This window comes from Mobula hypostoma, chromosome X2 (assembly GCF_963921235.1).
Source record: "Mobula hypostoma chromosome X2, sMobHyp1.1, whole genome shotgun sequence".
NCBI classification, from domain to species: domain Eukaryota; kingdom Metazoa; phylum Chordata; class Chondrichthyes; order Myliobatiformes; family Myliobatidae; genus Mobula; species Mobula hypostoma.
Window position 1 is genome coordinate 32,461,694 of NC_086129.1, and position 19,664 is coordinate 32,481,357.

At 40.4% G+C, this 19,664-nt stretch overlaps 1 protein-coding gene across 5 annotated transcripts in view; it reads right to left on the bottom strand.

The window, feature by feature from the left end:
- LOC134341026 (galactosylgalactosylxylosylprotein 3-beta-glucuronosyltransferase 1) overlaps nucleotides 1-19,664 on the bottom strand; it is a 208,162-nt gene that overhangs the window by 16,839 nt on the left and 171,659 nt on the right. For 3 of the 5 annotated variants that reach the window (XM_063038748.1, XM_063038746.1, XM_063038749.1), the window contains 3 exons: nucleotides 19,232-19,528; nucleotides 12,072-12,166; nucleotides 1,111-5,914 (listed from right to left, as the gene is read on the bottom strand). In XM_063038748.1, coding sequence (XP_062894818.1) covers nucleotides 12,080-12,166; nucleotides 19,232-19,528 — 384 coding nt within the window. In that variant the 3' untranslated portion in view covers nucleotides 1,111-5,914; nucleotides 12,072-12,079. Of the gene's footprint in view, nucleotides 1-1,110; nucleotides 5,915-12,071; nucleotides 12,167-19,231; nucleotides 19,529-19,664 lie in introns of those variants that run through there. The other 2 variants (XM_063038750.1, XM_063038747.1) reach the window with 1 other exon arrangement.

Below are 19,664 nucleotides of genomic sequence, written 5' to 3' on the forward strand. Positions count from 1 at the left end.
AGCAGGCCAGTCAAGCACATGCACTCTGTGTCTACAAAGCCACGCTGTTGTAGCCCGTGCAGAACGTGGTCTGGCATTGTCCTGCTGGAATAAGCATGGACGTCCTGGGAAGAGACGTCGCCTTGATGGCAACATATGTCTCTCTAAAATCCTAATATACGCCTCAGAGTCAATGGTACCTTCACATACATGCAACTCACCCATGTCGTGGGCACTGATGCACCCCCATACCATCACAGATGCTGGCTTTTGCACCTTTCGCTAATAACAATCTGGATGGTCGTTTTCATCTTTGGCACGGAGAACTCGACGCCTGTTTTTTCTGAAAACTAGCTGAAATGTGGACTCATCTGACCACAGCACACGGTTCCACAGTCTTTCGGTCCATCTGACATGAGCTCGGGCCCAGAGAACTCACCGGCGTTTCTGCATAGAGTTGATGTATGGCTTCCTCCTTGCGTAATACAGTTTCAAGCTGCATTTCTGGATGCAGCGACGGACTGTGTTGAGTGACAATGGTTTTCTGAAGTACTCCCGAGCCCAGGTGGCTATAATTGTCACAGTAGCATGACGGTTTCTTAGGCAGCGCCGCCTGAGGGCTCAAAGATCACGCGCATTGAACAGTCGTCTCCACCCTTGCCCTTTACGCACTGAGATGTCTCTGAATTCTCTGAATCTTTTCATAATATTATGTACTGTAGATGTTGAAAGACCTAAATTCTCTGCAATCTTGCATTGAGAAATGTTCCTTTTGAACTGGCTAACAATTCTCTCACGAATTTTGGCACAAAGGGGTGAGCCACGACCCATCCTTGCTTGCAAAGACGGATCCTTTGATGGACGCTACTTTTATACCCAGTCATGATACCTCACCTGCTACCAATTAGTCTGCTTAATGTGGGGTCTTCCAAACTGGTGTTACTTGAATATTCTGTGCACTTTTCAATCTTATTTTAACTCTGTCCCAACTTTTGTTGAGTGTGTTGCAGCCATCAAATTCTAAATTTGTGTATATTTACAAAATACAATTAAGTTGGTCAGTAAAACTATTGAAAATCTTTTCTTTGTACTTTTGTCAGTTAAATAAAGGTTCACGTGAATTAACATATCACAGATTTTTGTTTTTATTGCATTTTGGAAAATATCCTAACTTTTCTGGAAATGGGGTTTGTAGAAGCAATTACTTTTGTACAGCAGAACCTTGATATGACCCAATTCATTTAACAAGGAACAATGTACAATGTAATGTTTTCTAGTATAATGGGAATATGTTAAGAAAGTTTGCTTAATGTATATAGTGTATTTCTTATAAAATTCCTAGTGATGACTTTCCTTTCTCTTGCATTATCCTTGAAAGGACGCAATTAATTTAAAAAGCTACTTAAAGTCCAAAGTAACTTCAGTTGCTGAAATACAAATGCTGGAAATAATCAACAGGTCCATGGAGAAGAGGAATACTCGATACGTCTGATGGCCCTTCATCAGAACTAATTGCTGTTAAATTCACTGCTGCTTTTCTTCCAGGAATGAATGTCCACCACGAAGATGGTTTGCTGCTTTGTTTGATGGAATTTCCATTTGTTTTCTTTACTGTGTTCACCTTTATTGGTTTCCATTCTTGTTTCCGATAAACTGTTGACCAAAGTTCGCTCATGTACCTATGTGTGTTTTCTTAAAAATTGTCTCCGACTCTGTTATTCCACAGTCTTACAAATGAAATTCCATCTCTAAGGATTGGATCCACCAATGATTACACTTTATTGTTGAAGGATATAATTTCTTGAATTGCTATTCCCTTTACATCCTGAGATCCATACGTAATGCCCATGCGTGGTCTTGTCCGCACCCCAACAACCCTGATCAGCTCTCTCTCAGAGTCGTTCTAACCCATAGTTCCCTTTATCCTTCTCAGTCTTGGGTCCTTCAACAGAAAGTTTTTGTTCTTCCTCTTGGCCATCAGAAATCACATACTTCAACTGTTGAATTCTTGTACAATTGCATTCTGTGTTCCACTTTACTCTGATACCACCTCTCTGCTCAATTTTATCTGTTGCCATGTTTTCAGTATTACTTTGGAACATCTCTGATCCTCTACGTTTTTCAGCAAGGTTCTGATTAAAGGTCAGCAGTCTGAAATAGTAACGATTTTCTGTTCAGACATCCTGCGTGACCTACCACGTACTTGAGTTATAAAACTGAAAAGCCTAATTAGGCCCTTGAGCTCAACGGATCCACACTAACGATAAAGCACCCACATACACTAATTCCACACTCAAACCATTTTATTCTTTCCACATTCCTGTCAATTTTCACAGATTTTACCACTTACCTCTACACCAGGTACAATCTCCAGGTCAATTAGCATACTAACCTAGGCAAAAATAAAAACTGCTGGAGGCTTTTTGTTCCAAATTCCAGCATCTGTGTTCTCTTGTGGGTCCGTAGTCTGGCAACGCACGTCTTTGGGTATGGGAGGAAACACCAAAGTGAAAAGTCTACAAGATTTCACAAAAGCAATGAAGTCCAAGGTTACAGTAGCACCTACTTATTTGCTACAATGACTGAATAAGCTGAGGTATCTTGTTTTTTTTGGGGGGGGAGGAGGAATGTACTTTGATGATTTATTGGTGCTAAAATATCCATAATCTTGAATCAAAATGGTTGTGCTGAAATATTTTTGTGTGCTGCTGAGTTCGTCCAGCTTATTGCTGTCATATAATCCAAATTATAACAGTGGAGTCCAGCAAGTTAATTTAAAATGTGTTGTTTTCATACAACTGTGCCCTCACCTATGGTTTTCTGCTAAGTAGACATTGGAAGGTTTAATGCTCACAAGAAACTCGGCACTAATATAAATTGTAAGTTGTTTTCAAAATCCAGAGAAATCTTACCATGGTGTTTTGAGATCTAGGTAAGTGGTTTTACTTGGACAGCCAAAGACATAGAAACCAAAACAAGTTCAGTTCTTGTCCTGCACATTTTCTTTTAAGGCAAGCCACAGCTGGTTCACAATTAAAATCTAAGAGATTGTTTCCAAGTTCCGTAATTATAGTGAGGATTCTGGATTGTATATTGGAAATACAGGTGGCACATGGTTTTCTAATTGCTAAAATCAATAGAGGAAATGATCAGTAATATGTAACATTTGGATGGGTCTATTAATTGTCTGGGGCTCCAGACTGATTACACTGGAATACAAACATCCTCGATATGTGCACTCTATAAAGGGAGTAAGTTGTTATCATTTACAATGTACAATAATTGGTTAACTTGGAAATGCATCCAAATGTACAAGTCTGGATGCCCTATTCCCACTAAGGTGCTAATGATAGAACTTGCCACATGAAAGTCCTGTTGCCCAGAGGTGGTGTGAGCCTAAGTCAGCATCATCTCTTTCAGCACCTGTGGACTCCTTTAGAGTTGAAGGAGACAATGAGAGAATCTCAAGTCTACCTAGCCAACAGGCTGGGAGATTACACTTAGCCAGTGCTGAATTAAACATGTCACAATCAATACAACCCCCCCCCCCCCGCCATGAAATGAATGGAAGAAATCTGCTATTGGGAGAAAAAATATATTATTTACTGAATAAAATGTCAATAATAGTAATTGATTCTTAGATTTTGGTACACAAAGGGCAAAGAAAATCAAAAAGACTTGACACACTTAAAACTGCACTGTGCATTATTGCTAATGATACTGCTCCTGTTAACACAGATTTCAGTGGACTTTCATACTAAACCATTAACCTGTTAACTAATATGGCACCCTGTTGCTTTGTGGTTCTTATTTCATACGGTGCTAAGATTCTTTACTTTTTCAAGAAAACACACCAGTTCATGGGTTTGAGCCAAACTTTTCAATACAATTGATCCAACCAGATTTGCAATGGTTCTGACTTGGACTCGTTTGCTGCACAGCTTTTATGATACAGTTAATGAAAATCAAATAACGGCAGTGAATTAAAGACAGAAAATGCTAAAGATACTCAGCAGATCAGGCAACATCTGTCAAAAGAGAAACAGAATTTCCCAGGTCCTTCACCATAATGTTAGCTGTTTCTCCTTCCGCAGATGCTGCCTGATCTGCATTTCCAGCATTTCCAGCTTTTTATTGCTACACTGAAATTGTTAGATCAATGCACACAAAAATGTTACAGCATGCCATCTAAGTTAAACATTTCATGATCTCTTGAGTGAACATTCTGACATACATTTTGTGAGGCCAATTCCACCAGATACCCAATAGTTACTGAAGGACAGGCAGATAACAGATGCAGTGATGTTAACAACTTTGAATAAGAGTTTATTGGACCAGATGTTCTCCCCTGAATGAGGAGGAGAGGGAAAGGAAACTGAATAAACTATTGCTGTGATATTTCACTCATGGAACCATTAGGATCTGTAAGAAAGGTATGGAAAACTGTCTCTCATTGATATTCAACCTCTAATTTAGGTGCACCATAGTAATATAAACTGTGAACAGAAATAGAAATCATGCCCTAATCAGTAAGCATCATAAGAGAAATTGGAGGGTAATTTTTAGGTGGGACAAATAATTAGACGCTTGCTATCTGCAAATTGGTATAATTTCTTGAGAAATTGACCTTTCTAATTGCTTTCCTGTTTCAAGCATATTTTCAGGTATTAAATTATAGGTTAGATGCTCTCTGCATTCTTTTTTGCAAAGAAGGTAATGCATACTATACACCAAGATTAGAATCAATTTATCCTGAAGCAGAATGACCTTTGCAATTCCAATATCACCCATCCAACGATATATTCAGGAGATATAATCATGCTGAATCTGCTAAAATCTTGTTTTGTGCACATTAACCTATAAAAGACTAGATATCACTAAATCTGGATCGTATCTTCTTACTAAAAATCGCAGGGAGACTGGCAACCATAGCAGTAAAAGTGTGGTCATATCATACGAGGTGGGGGCACTTAAATGACATAACTTTAGGTATTTGTACATTTGTCATTTCTATTAAGCATAACCTTCAGCTGTAAAGGAGGCATCTTTGTTGCATTCCATTGAACTAGCCTTCCTTGATGACTGACTTGAGTCACAGATTTATTTTTTCAGTACCCATTTTCTCCTCAGCTAACACAAATTATCAAGGTTCGTATATGCACTTCTCAATGCAGTAGCCCTCTGAATATGCATAATGCACTACTTGGAGCAAGATGAAGAAATAAGATGTGTTTTTTTTCACTAAAGTTGTGGTGACTGATAAGTTACCAAGACTCAAAGGAGCCCTTGCTAAAAGGAGATGAACACTACAGTTTGACAACTTTACACACCTCGTGGAAACTTTGAGTCCAATTTCACATGGTCTGAATGAAGGTGGAATACAATACGTACACATGTAAAGAATAAACAAACAGTAACAGGCTCACGAGGTATGTAAACCAGAACATTCCATTCTTTTAAGTATCCTCAGGTTAATGGCAGAAAGGATTTCTTGTAGAAGTCACTCCTACAAGCCAGTCTTCTTCACAGTTTTTCTGTACTTTGTGGGAGCCTTTTAAGGCTGGTGTTTATTTCTGGTTTGGAATTCACACTGAGTGCATGCATCCTTCCCATGCAACAGAACACATTGCAACAGAGCCAACTTTACAGGGATATACTCACACATACAAAGGAATCTAGCATCCTTGGTCATATGTCATAGAGCCTTGCCTAGTGAAATCACACGTCGCAGTCCACACTTCAATTATTACAGATCATTTCTCAAGGATCTCCTCTGTGCTTTTTTTTCAGTTTAATTATTCTTTGTCCAGTTACGTTAGGTACATCATCTAAAATTTTTGCTTTTGCTAAAAGTAAACCACTACCATTAAATCCATTGTATGTGTGATGAAGGAATGGGGCAATCAGATTTTAGCCTGATTTAAGGTCAATTCATCTGCAAGAAAAAAAAGGCAAATAAGTTGAATGAAAATGCTTGCGAATGTGCTTTAAATCCTGTGAAATAATATGTTGATCAGAGACTGCAGAAAAATGAACCAAGTATTTAATCTCTTGGCAGTCTAGTGGACAGATATAACAGATCTGCTGAAATAGTAAACAGCAGCATTCATTTTGTGTCACTTATTATATTCAGCAATGTGCTTTTCATCCATAAACACAACAGCCCTTGCTGTCCTATATCAATTTTCATTCTTATTTAAGAAGCAAAAATAAGTCATTTGGCGCTTCACGCATGCTGTTCCTTCAGAAAGGTAATTGCTGATCTTCCACCTCTATCCCATATTTGCTGGTTGATCCCAAATCCTTAATTTTTTTTTGGCATTCAGACATCTAATGATCCCTGACCTAAGATGTAAACAGTGGCTGAATCGGATCCATCTGAGCTCCAGTTCAGAAACCAAATGGCACATCATAGGGGTAATTTGCCACCGACCATCGTTAGTGTGGGCCCTGGAAAGACCCAGGGGAAACCTGTCTTAGATCCACATTGACTAACGTACAAAGTTACTGATAATGATGGTCAGCGGATAAACCGCTCTATCTGGTCTATTAACCAAGATTATAACAACATCTATAAGAACAGTCTTGTGGAGACACAGTATTGCGTGGAGGGAGAGAGAGTTTAAAACAAGCAAGCGACGGCAGTCAGTACATTTTGCGCACCACAGTTACGATGAGACACCGGATTGCTCAGAGGTAGAGTAGGTTTGAGGAAGCGAGCGGGGATAGCATATTTTGCGCGCCACCGTCCTGAGGAAACACCAGATTGCGTAGATGGAGAGTTTAAAAGAAGTGAGCGGGTCAGTCCGCACATTTCGCGCACCACAGTTCCCGAGGAAATGTTGGATTGCGCAGAGGGAGAAAGAGTTTAAAAGTTGTGAGCTGGGGCAGTCGGCGTATTTATAACCCGAGCAGACATTGGATTGCGTAGAGAGAGAGAGAGGGAGAGAGAGACAGACAGACAGAAAAGAGAGTTTAAAAGAAGGGAGCGAGGGCAGTTGGCGCATTTTTTTTTGCGCGCCGCAGTACCCAAAGAGGCATTCGATTGCGTAGAGGCAGAGAGAGTTTAAAAGTTGCGAGCGAGAGCATTCGGCATATTTTTGCGTACCACGGTCCCGAGGAGACACCGGATTGCTTGGAGATAGCGAGGGTTTAAACGAAGCGAGCGTGGCACATTTTGCGCGGAACAGTAACCGAGGAGATTTGGGATTGCACAGAGGGAGAGAGTTCAAAAGAAGCGAACGGGGGTAGCCGGCACATTTTTTGTGCGCCACAATTCCCGAGGAGACATTGGATTGCTTGGAGGGAGAGACTGTTTAAAAATTGCGAGCGGGGGCAGCCGGTACATTTTGCACGCCACAGTCCCGAGGAGACACCGATTGCTTGGAGGTAGATTGAGTTTAAAAAGAAGAGAGCGGGGGCAATCGGCACATTTTGCGTGCCACGGTCCCGAGGAGGCACCGGATTGATTGGAGAGAGAGAGAGAGAGATTAAAAGAGGCTGGCGTGGAGTCGGCATATTTTGCGCGTCGCTGTCACCGAGGAGACATGGGATTGCATAGAGGGAGGGAGTTTAAAAGTTGCGAGCGGGGACAGTCGGCACATATTGCACGGCACAGTTCCGAGGAGACATTGGATTGCACTTGTCAAGGGCCAGTTAAAATAAGTTAGATTTAAACGGAGTGACCATTGTGTGAGTGGGCTAGTGTTGCATTGGGGAGTTGAGGCTTTGATTCATCGAGGCTAGTCCATAGGTAGATTTTTTTTGCTTATTGTTCTATATTTATTTCTTATTGTCCATTTAGAGCAGTGGAGATGCCAGACAAGAGGCAGGAATGCTAGTCTTATGGAATGTGGGAAGGCAGGGGGACCTCCAGTGTCCCCGATTGAAACAACTGCAAGAAGTGCATCCAGCTGCAGCTTCTAACAGACGGTGTTAGGGAGTTGGAGCTGGAACTGGATGACTCTGGGTCATTCGGTAGGCCAAGGGGTTGATAGACAGGACATACAGAGACGTAGTTACAACCAAGGTGCAGGACACAGGTAACTAGGTGACCATCAGGAGGGTGAAAGGGGATAGGCAGCCAGTGCAGAGTACCCCTGTGGATATTCTCAACAACAGTTTGGATACTGTTGGGGGGAATGGCCAATCAGAGGAAAGCCACACTGGTCAGGTCTCTGGCACTGAGTCTGGCTCTGTGGCTCAGAACGAAAGGTGGAGGGAGAAGGGGTGAGCTGAAGTGAAAGGGGATTCGTTGGTTAGAGGAACAGAAAGAGGTTCTGTGGACAAGAATGAGATTCCCAGATGGTTTGTTGCCCAGGGTCAGGGACAACTGAGATCTCGGATCTCATCTCGAATCAAGTCTACAACTTGAAGTGGCAGGGTGAGCAGCCAGAGGTCATGGACCACATCGGTATCATTAACATGGGTAAGATGGCTGATGAGGTCTTGCAAAGTGATTTCAGGGAGTCTGGTTCCAAGTTAACGGAGAGGATCTCCAGGGTTCTGAGCTCAGGACTGCCACCCATGCCATGTGCTGGTGAGACCTGAAATAGGAAGGCCATACAGTTTAGCACGTGGCTAAGGAGATGCTGCAGGAGGGAGGGCTTCAGATTTCTGGATTATTGGGCTGTCTTCCAGGGAAGGTGGGAGCAGTACAGAAAGGTTGGTTTGCACCTGAACTGGAGGGGGACAAATATCCTAGTGGGAAGGTTGGCGGGGGGGGGGGGGTTGTGGGGGAGGGGGTAGGACATTCAACTAGAGTTGCAGAGGGATGGGAACTAGAGTGCCAGAACAGATAGTTTAGTGGTTGTGTGGCAAGATGTTGTTAAGCCCACATACAAAGTCAAGAATTAAAAGGTTGAACATGGCGGGACTAGTGTTCTGAGCTGTGTAGATTTCAATGCAAGGAGTATTTTAAGAAAAGCAGATGAGCTTAGGGCATGGTTCAGCATGTGGAATTATGACACTGTAGCCATTAGTGAATCTTGGTCGCAGGAGGGGCAGGACTGGCAGCTCAGTGTGACAGGGTTCTGTTGTTTTAGACATGATAGAGCAGGAGGGATTAAAGGAGAAGGGGGTGGTATTACTTGTCAGGGAAACGGTCACAACAGTGCTCAGTCAGGTCAGACTGGAGAGCTCATCTAGTAAGGCTTTATTGGTAGAACTTAGGAAAAAGAAAGGTATGGCCACATTAATGGGATTATATTATAGACCACCCAACAGTCTGCAGGACTTGGAGGAGCAAATTTGTAGAGAGATCACAGACCATTGCAAGCAATATAAGGTTATGATAGTAGGTGATTTTAACTTTCCATATATTCACTGGGACTCCCATATTGTAAAAGGGCTGGATGGGAAAGAGTTTGTCATATGTGTTCAGAAAAGTTTCCTTAATTAGTACATAGAAGTCTCAGAGAGTGTGCGATACTTGATCTCCTATTAGGGAATGAGGTAGGGTAGGTGACAGAAGTTTGTGTAGGGGAACATTTGCATCAAGTGACGATAATGCCATTAGTTTCAAGTTAATTATGGAAAAGGATAGGTCTGGTCCTCAGGTTGAGATTCTAAGTTGGTGAACGGCCAATTTTGATGGTATCAAAAAGGATCTTGCAAGTGTGGATTGGGACAGGTCATTTTCTGGCAAAGGGGTACTTGATATGGGAGACTTTCAAAAGTGAAATTTTGAGAGTACGGAGATTGTATGTTCCTGTCAGAATAGAAGGCAAGGATAACAGGTTTGGGTAATCTTGTTTTTCAAAAGATATTGAGGCCTAAATTAAGAAAAAGAACAAGGTGCATAGTATGTATATGCAAGCAAGAACAATAGAGGTACTTGAGGAGTATAAGAAACACAAGAGAATACTTCAGAAAAAAAACAGGCTAAAAGAAATCATGAGGGTTGCTCTAGCGGACAAGGCGAAGGAGAATCCTAAGAGATATACTAAGAGCAAAATGATGGCAAGGGACAAAACTGGTCCTCTGGAAGATCAGAGTGGTAATTTATGTGTACAGCTGAAAGAGATGGGGAAGATCGTAAAAGGATTTTTTGCATCTGCATTTACTCAAGAGACAGACACAGAGTCTATAGAACTGAGGCAAAGCAGCAGTAAAGTCATGGACCCTATACAGATTACAGAGGAGGAAGAGTTTGCTGTCTTAAGTCAAATTAGGGTACATAAATCCCAAGAGCATGACAGGGTGTTCCCTCGGACCCTGTGGGAAGTTAATGCAGAAATTGCAGGGGCCCTAGCAGAGGTATTTAAAATATCCTTAGCCACGGGTGTGGTGCCAGAGGATTGGAGGACAGCTAATGTTGTTTTGTTCTTTAAGAAGGGCTTCTGACTGGAGGCCTGTGACTGTCAGTATGCAGCAGGGATCAGTGCTGGGCCCATTGTTGTTTGTCATCTACAGTGCCCATAAAATGTATTCACCCCCCCTCCCCCCCGGAAGTCCTCATGTTTTAATGCCCTCTTTACCCCTCATAATTTTGTATACTTCTACCAAATCTCCACTCACTCCTCTATGTTTCAGTGAATGAAGTCCTAACCTATTCAACCTTTCCCTATAACTCAGGTCCTCAAATCCCAGCAACACCTTTGCAAATTTTCTCCATACTCTTTCAATCTTATTTACATCTTTCCTGTAGGTAGATGACCAAAACTACACACAATACTCTAAATTAGGCCTCACCACAGTCTTATAAAATTTCAACAAAATATCTCAACTCCTGTTCTCAATACATTGACTTAAGAAGGCCAATGTACCAAAAGCTTTCTTTACGACTGTATCTACCTGTGATGCCACTTTCAAGGAACTATGGAACTGTATTCTCAGATCCCTTTATTCCACCACACTCCTCAGTGCTCGACCTCTCACCGTGTAAGGTATACCCTGGTTGGTCCACACCAAAGTGCAACACCTCACACTTGTCTGTATTAAATACCATCTGTCATATTACAGCCCATTTCACCAGCTGATCCTGATCCTACTGCAAGCTTTGATAGAGTCCCTCCCTGTCTACTACACCCCCAATCTTGGTATCATCCGCAAATTTGCTGATCCAGTATACCACGTTATCATCCAGATCATTAATATACAGTGACTATGAAAAGTATTCACTCCCCTTGGAAGTTTTCATGTGTTATTGTTTTACAACATTGAATTATAGTGGATTTAATTTGGCTTTTTTGACACTAATCAACAGAAGAAGACTCCTTTGTGTCAAAGTGAAAACAGATCTCCAAAAAAGTGATCTAAATTAATTAGAAACATAAAACACAAAATAATTGATTGCATAAGTATTCACCCCCTTTTCATATGACACAACAAATCATCACTGGTACAGCCAATTGGTTTTCGAAGTCACATAATTAGTTAAATAGAGATCTGTTTCTGGAGACCTGTGTGCAGTCAAGGTGTTTCAATTGGTTGTAGTAAAAATACACCTATATCTGGAAGGTCCAACTGCTAGTGAGTCAGTATCCTGGCAAAAACTACATTCTGAAGACAAAAGAACACTGAGATTGAGTGAGACTAGGACTAGAGGTCATGGGTTAAACATGAAAGGTGAAATGTATAAGGGGAACATGAGGGAGAACTTCTTCAATCAGAGGGTGGTGAGAGTGTGGAACGAGTTGCCAGCACAAGTGGTGGATGCAGGGTCGATTTCAACATTTAAGAAGAATTAGGATAGGTAGCAGATGGGAGGGGTAGGAAGGGCTGTGGTCCAGGTGCAGGTCGATGGGACTTGACAGATTAATGGTTCAGCATGCCCTAGATGGGCTGAAGAGCCTATTTTCATGCTGTAGTTTTCTATGTCTCTATAACAACACTGATTCTGAAGCATCTCTCTCTGAGTCCTTCAGACCTTAAAACTCCTCCGATCAAACTCTTGGTTAAATTCCTTAATACTTTGATATGTGGCTAGACATCATGTTTTGTTTAACAGCATCTTCAGATATTTTGCTATGTTACTATATAAATGAAAGTTGTTACTCTTTTCGCGTTCCATTTACATTGTGTATTTCACTCAGTATGCTGACAATTCTGAATCCCAGAAAGAAGGATGTGAATTCTGCTAACTTTATTACCTGTGCATTTATATTTCAACATTTGGATCCGTGAAACCTTTTTTCCCTTCATTCACCAGTACAGGTTTCTCAGTCCGTGTATGCCATGCTAATATCTGTTAGCAACAAAAGAAAAAGTAAAGTTTAGAATCAAATAACATCCATCATAACATAATGTTCAGTAGGAATTTAATCTCCAAAGCACAATTTGATCTCCATTCTTATTGAAATACATACAGAAACTGTGAGATGTGGTGGAAGGACTGAGTGCATTAATTAAGTTGTTTATGAACTTAAGAAGAAGCATACAAATTAGCCAGAGAAAGTGGCTCACCTGAGGACTGGGAGAAATTCAGAGTTCAGCAGAGGAGGACAAAGGGCTTAATTAGGAAGGGGAAAAAAGATTATGAGAGAAAACTGGCAGGGAACATAAAAACGGACTGTAAAAGCTTTTATAGATATGTAAAAAGGAAAAGACTGGTAAAGACAAATGTAGGCCCCTGCAGACAGAAACAGGTGAATTGATTATGGGGAACAAGGACATGGCAGACCAATTGAATAATTACTTTGGTTCTGTCTTCACTAAGGAGGACACAAATAATCTTCCAGAAATAGTAGGGGACAGAGGGTCCAGTGAGATGGAGGAACTGAGCGAAATACATGTTAGTAGGGAAGTGGTGTTAGGTAAATTGAAGGGATTGAAGGCAGATAAATCCCCAGGGCCAGATGGTCTGCATCCTAGAGTGCTTAAGAAAGTAGCCCAAGAAATAGTGGATGCATTAGTGATAATTTTTCAAAACTCTTTAGATTCTGGACTAGTTCCTGAGGATTGGAGGGTGGCGAATGTAACCCCACTTTTTAAAAAAGGAGGGAGAGAGAAACCGGGGAATTATAGACCGGTTAGCCTAACGTCGGTGGTGGGGAAACTGCTGGAGTCAGTTATCAAGGATGTGATAACAGCACATTTGGAAAGCGGTGAAATCATTGGACAAAGTCAGCATGGATTTGTGAAAGGAAAATCATGTCTGACGAATCTCATAGAATTTTTTGAGGATGTAACTAGTAGAGTGGATAGGGGAGAACCAGTGGATGTGGTATATTTGGATTTTCAAAAGGCTTTTGACAAGGTCCCACACAGGAGATTAGTGTGCAAACTTAAAGCACATGGTATTGGGGGTAAGGTATTGGTGTGGGTGGAGAATTGGTTAGCAGACAGGAAGCAAAGAGTGGGAATAAACGGGACCTTTTCAGAAAGGCAGGCGGTGACTAGTGGGGTACCGCAAGGCTCAGTGCTGGGACCCCAGTTGTTTACAATATATATTAATGACTTGGATGAGGGAATTAAATGCAGCATCTCCAAGTTTGCGGATGACACGAAGCTGGGTGGCAGTGTTAGCTGTGAGGAGGATGCTAAGAGGATGCAGGGTGACTTGGATAGGTTGGGTGAGTGGGCAGATTCATGGCAGATGCAATTTAATGTGGATAAATGTGAAGCTATCCACTTTGGTGGCAAAAACAGGAAAACAGATTATTATCTGAATGGTGGCCGATTAGGAAAAGGGGAGGTGCAACGAGACCTGGGTGTCAATATACACCAGTCATTGAAAGTGGGCATGCAGGTACAGCAGGCGGTGAAAAAGGCGAATGGTATGCTGGCATTTATAGCGAGAGGATTCGAGTACAGGAGCAGGGAGGTACTACTGCAGTTGTACAAGGCCTTGGTGAGACCACACCTGGAGTATTGTGTGCAGTTTTGGTCCCCTAATCTGAGGAAAGACATCCTTGCCATAGAGGGAGTACAAAGAAGGTTCACCAGATTGATTCCTGGGATGGCAGGACTTTCATATGAAGAAAGACTGGATGAACTAGGCTTGTACTCGTTGGAATTTAGAAGATTGAGGGGGGATCTGATTGAAACATATAAAATCCTAAAGGGATTGGACAGGCTAGATGCAGGAAGATTGTTCCCGATGTTGGGGAAGTCCAGAACAAGGGGTCACAGTTTGAGGATAAAGGGGATGCCTTTTAGGACCGAGATTAGGAAAAACTTCTTCACACAGAGTGGTGAATCTGTGGAATTCTCTGCCACAGGAAACAGTTGAGGCCAGTTCATTGGCTATATTTAAGAGGGAGTTAGATATGGCCCTTGTGGCTAAAGGGATCAGGGGGTATGGAGGGAAGGCTGGGGCGGGGTTCTGAGTTGGATGATCAGCCATGATCATAATAAATGGCGGTGCAGGCTCGAAGGGCTGAATGGCCTACTCCTGCACCTATTTTCTATGTTTCTATGTTTCTATGAAACATTGTGTGAATTTCTGAACATCAAGGATCCATTGAAAATGAGATGGAATTAAATAATACTTGAATCATTCAGCCATTTCTTCCCTGCTTTACTCATTACCTGAACTGTTTATTTCCTTCATTCATATATCCAAACCTATTTGTACAATACTCTGTTTAAAAAAATCATGATTGAAACCAATTCCATCATTATTTCAGGCAGAAAGATCCAGATCATTAAACCGTGTTGCCTAATATATATTTTTTTCATTTTCTTTGTAAACTGTTTAGTGAAATGTTGCCAATTGTATTCGATCTGTCTTTTCTGGTTTGTGATACTGTGATACCATTTTAGGATTAGACCTGTTTAATCTGGAACTCTTTGTAAGTTAATACAAGTGAGCAGTGATCCTAAAGAATTTAAATATATTTGAGTTCAGTATAAAAAGTGTAGACCCTAGAAATCTGAAACAAAATTTGAGAATTCTAGAAGTGCTAATAGGTCAAGCAGCATCTGTGGGGAAAGAAACTGAGTTGGCATTTTGATTCAAAATCAGAAATGGAAAAGTGAGAAGCATGTTTAAAGTTGCAAAGAGGGGGAGGTAGAGAACATCGGGGGTGTGTCTGTGATAGAGTGTAGGCTGAAAGAATTACAGCCCTCAGGACTTAGCAGAGACTTTAATAATCTCCCTGAGCAGGATACCCATGCCAAGACATCACTCTTCATTTGTGGATCTTAACCTGCAGTAAACATCACTGCCAGACATAAACCTTCCCAAATGAGCTCCTTCATCAATTGTCGTTATAAAATGATGTAAATAGAAACTCTAGCCAACTTTCTAATATCTAAACCATTGGAGCCAATTGGCAGAGATCAGTTAATACAAAACAGATGGAGATTTGGCTCAGTCACTTTCTACTTTACACAATAGGAATAGCTAATATGTTTATTATATGTCCAATCAAATACCACAGGTCCAGGCAATTTAGACAAGTTCTATCATATTGAGAATACAAAGACATGGATACTTTTATTTTAGTTTATTAATTATTTTTGGGGCTTTTCCACAAGTGGAGGCTGCTCTCTAATATACAACCGTTTGTATTTTGAAACTCTAACCTCTGAAGTATATTTTGTTGAAATGTAAAGGGCTGCTTTTTAAGATGGACGGTACAGGTCATTCAGTTTATCTAATTGCTACACTGCATTTTCACGCAAAGGAAGTCTCCCCACCTTAGTTCATGCACAGTCCAAGCTTGATGGCACAAGTGACAGAATAATTCAGCCCCTTTTCAGCAGCTTTTTATTGATAACTACCTCAGTGTTGATATGTTGCCCACATTTTTCTTCTTCTGCTCACTCTGTACAATATTTCAAAATTTATTCTCTTCAGTACTGAGAAGCACTCTACACAAGCTCAGTGAATTGAAATAGGGTGAAAGAAAGTCTATTAACACAGAATATAGAACAGTACAGCACAGGAATAGACCCTTTGTTCCACAATGTTGTGCCGAACCAGCTAAAAAGTAAATCAAAAAAACCCGAAAAATTATTTCTTCCTACCTACACAATGTCCATATCCATCTATCTTCCTCACATTCATGTGCTAGCTAAACTTCTGTGAAAAGCCTCTAATGTGTTTGCCTCTACCACCATACGAGGCAGCGCATTCCAGGCATCCACCTCTGTGCGTAAAAAAAACTTAACCTCTCCCATCTCCTTTGAACCTACTCTCTCCTCATTTGCAATGCATGCCCTCTGGGTAGTAGACATTTCTACGCTGGGAAAAAGATACTCCCAGTCTACTCTATCTCTGCCTCTCATAATCTAATAAACCTCCATCAGATCTCCTGTCAGTCTCTGCCACTCCAAAGAAAACAAACCGGTGTCGTCGCAAAGCACTGTGCGGTTAAGTGCCTTGCTCAAGGACACAACACGCTGCCTTGGCTGGGGCTCGAACTTACGACCTTCAGGTCACTAGTTGAATGCCTTAACCACTTGGCCACGTACCACATCTATGTATTATGTGCTTACTATTTTTTACTATTTGCATGATTTGTCCTCTTTTGCACATTGGTTGTTTGACAGTCATTGTTGTGTTTTTTTCATGGATTCTATTGTGTTTCCTTGTTTTGTGGATGTCTGCAAGATGATGAATCTCAAGGTTGTTTATGGTATACGTACTTTGATCTTTCAAGAGGGGTTGGAGGCTTTGACCCAGGGTGCAATATTGGCTTGACTCAGAGCCTTGTGCTGTAGCTCTTGGTAGGGTCACCCATGCCAAACAGGTCAAAGGGTAAAGGCCAAACTAATAGTGGTCCGCCGATCCTCCAGGTTCAGCGGTTCACCTCAATCCTAACAACCCTGACTGATTAAAATTTTTCTTTTAACCGGTCAGTGAAACAGCAATGGAGATGATATGGACAGAGAGAGATGGAGTGATGGAACACCAGTGGCAAAACGAGCAGTTTAAAAAAACATACTTCGATAATACATTTGAACATCAAACTTAAATTATAAATAACTAAGCCTATCTTGACAGAAATCTTTTTGCAGTATTAAAGGTTTTTAATAAATACAATGAGAGGGAGAAAGGTAAACCCATGCAGTGTTTACCAGCATTCATTCCCTTCGGGTTCAGAATAAGAATGTAGCGATTGATCATTGACATAGTGATTTTACTGAAAAATAAAAACAATTTTCAATTGTAATTTTGAAATTATAGTTTTCTTTCTTGCCCTTTAACTTGCATCTTGCAAAGTGCTTTGGGATTGTTGTGCCAAATTATAGAGTGCTTGATAGCAGCCCTCTTGATTTTCTCACTACCTTCTCAAGCTATAGATTTCTACATCATATAAAAAAATTACCATTTTAATTTATACAAGGGCTTCTGGCACTGGACACTGTTATTTCAAAATCCCCTCCTTCATTTAATGCTGCCAAAGTCTAGTGTTTACACATTTTCCTTAAGTTTGTGCAGGTAACTTGATAACTAATGGAGAAAATAACAGACAGCTCTATGACTAATCATTACCTCAAAACACAGCGAATATATGAAAGAAAAGACCTTTGCATGTTTGCCTTGTGAAGGGTTCGCTAACTTGGGAAAAGCAGAAAAAGGGGGTTCAAAAATGGAAACTGGTTCTTTTCTACATTTTATATATAGCAAATTTATTTATTTTCTGTATTCAGAGGCCACGTGTGAGGTAAAGTTTATTAACAGAGACATTAAAATTTCTTTAAATTACTTGAGTGTATTGACTTTGCAGCATTGTATGAGATTAACAAATTTGTATGAAAGATTTATTAGATACAATCACATGGGAAATATTCTAATACGATTAAAATTGATATGAGGTACCAGAGGTACATTAATCGCTATCAAATGATTACACACTCGATAACTTATAGAGCAATCATGAGAACATACCCTCATTATTACACACATTAACAGTACATTTTCTACAAGCATGTGGGCTGAACTCTAGTGCTTTCTGGGAGAAAGAGAAAATGTCACTTGGTTGTTATACCTATTCTTTATAAAAACATAGATTGAAACTCTGGTTTATAACCTTAGCTAATAGCATAGAAACAGGCCCTTTATCCCATCTAGTCCATGTGAACATTATTCTGCCTGATCTTGCTGGAATTCTGAAAGCTGCACTGTTATTTAAAGGACTCACCTAGACTTCAGATTTCCTAAGAATCTCACACAAACCAATGCAAATGATTTGGAAGTTGGTGCCATCTGAGATTCCAGAAGTCTTCAGCATTTGTTTAAAAGACTTTATAATAAAAGTTGGTGCTGGTCACTCTCTCTAATAAAATTCATCATTACCTCGTTTCTGAATCTGCTTCTTTCATGTCCTTGTGGAGGCTCTAAAATTTAACTGAATTATTTCTGTTGCATGGATATTAATGAACACATTTAAACACCTTTAAATGAGCAATGTTTCAATTTACTAGGAAATAGACTACACAAATGATTGATTCTATCTGGCTTTACTTTGTGCAGTTTTCAAAGTTATTTTAGTCAGTTCAAGTTAACTTTCTCACAGACAGTACATGAGCTATTCTGACCCAAAACATATTTCTTGTTTGAAATGTGCTTTTAAGCCAAATGCGTAGTTGTTACTTTTTAATATTGCAAAGCAACGGTTAAAAGAAAAAGATACTGTGATCTAAAGTGCTCTAACCTGTGATAGCTCATGGCAGATTTAGTGATGGGTCAATGAATCTGATTGGAAACTCAGTGTTTGGAGGAATACAAGTACTTTTTAAAACAAACACAATTTTGGCACATTTTGTATCTGGGTTGGTGACTGGTCAAAATGGAAATTCATCCCTATATTCACCCTGATCAAATGTCGAGTCTTTTCTCTATAGTGGGTATGAAAATCCCATGACTCCAGCCAAGAATGACAGAAAATTCTCCCTGTTGTGTATTTAATATTTCAGTAATATTGTAAATATATTGTTTAGTTCAGCATTATTGTTTACATAATGCATTGCGGGTTATATGTAAAAGTACGTACACACCATATATCATTACCCCACCACATCATAAATGTGCACTTTGCTTACAGTAAAAACAAAGTTAAACTCATATTCCTGGTGCTGTATCTTTCTTTTAATTAGTTTAATGTTTTGAAGTTACAAAACATAACACTCCCAGTGATGTGACTAAAATTTACTCCTGTGCCAACACTTATAGTTTCAAATTTAACTACTTATTCATTGCATCTTTCTCTGCAGGACTTGCTACAAACTGCTGTGTTTATCTACAAAACAACTCAAGAAGAAAGCATTTCGCCGTATAGTAATACCTCATGGATGTGAATGTTGCATCGTATAGTGCTCCTTTTGTTACCAAGATCGGGATTTATACAAAAAGAGCTACCTTAGTGCAATTGGCTGCTTTAGGTTCCAGGTCATTTAGTGTCACCAACTCTCGAAGGAGACTACTTTCTTGATAACCTCCCTTGACTCCACGCAGCTTAAAGTAAGCTTGAGGTCTCTGCAGAATTAATCGGAGATTTATTGCAAACCCTGCCATATCTATGGCAAAGGGTCTGTGCGGGTCAAACACTGTTTTCCATCCATAAACCTTTCCTGCTGCATTTACTTTTGGAGATTCATAGCGGAGTCCGCCTACAAAGGCAACAGGCCAGACTGAGACTTTCCTTGTAGTGCGCATCTGAAAGTAAAGAAAAGGAAATAGTTATTTCTTTACCTATTTCACAAGGATTTTATGCTTCAAATTTGACATGACTGTTTAACCAATATGGATTGAGGACTTGGACCAAAGGCTGTGCACTGATACTCTTGTGTTT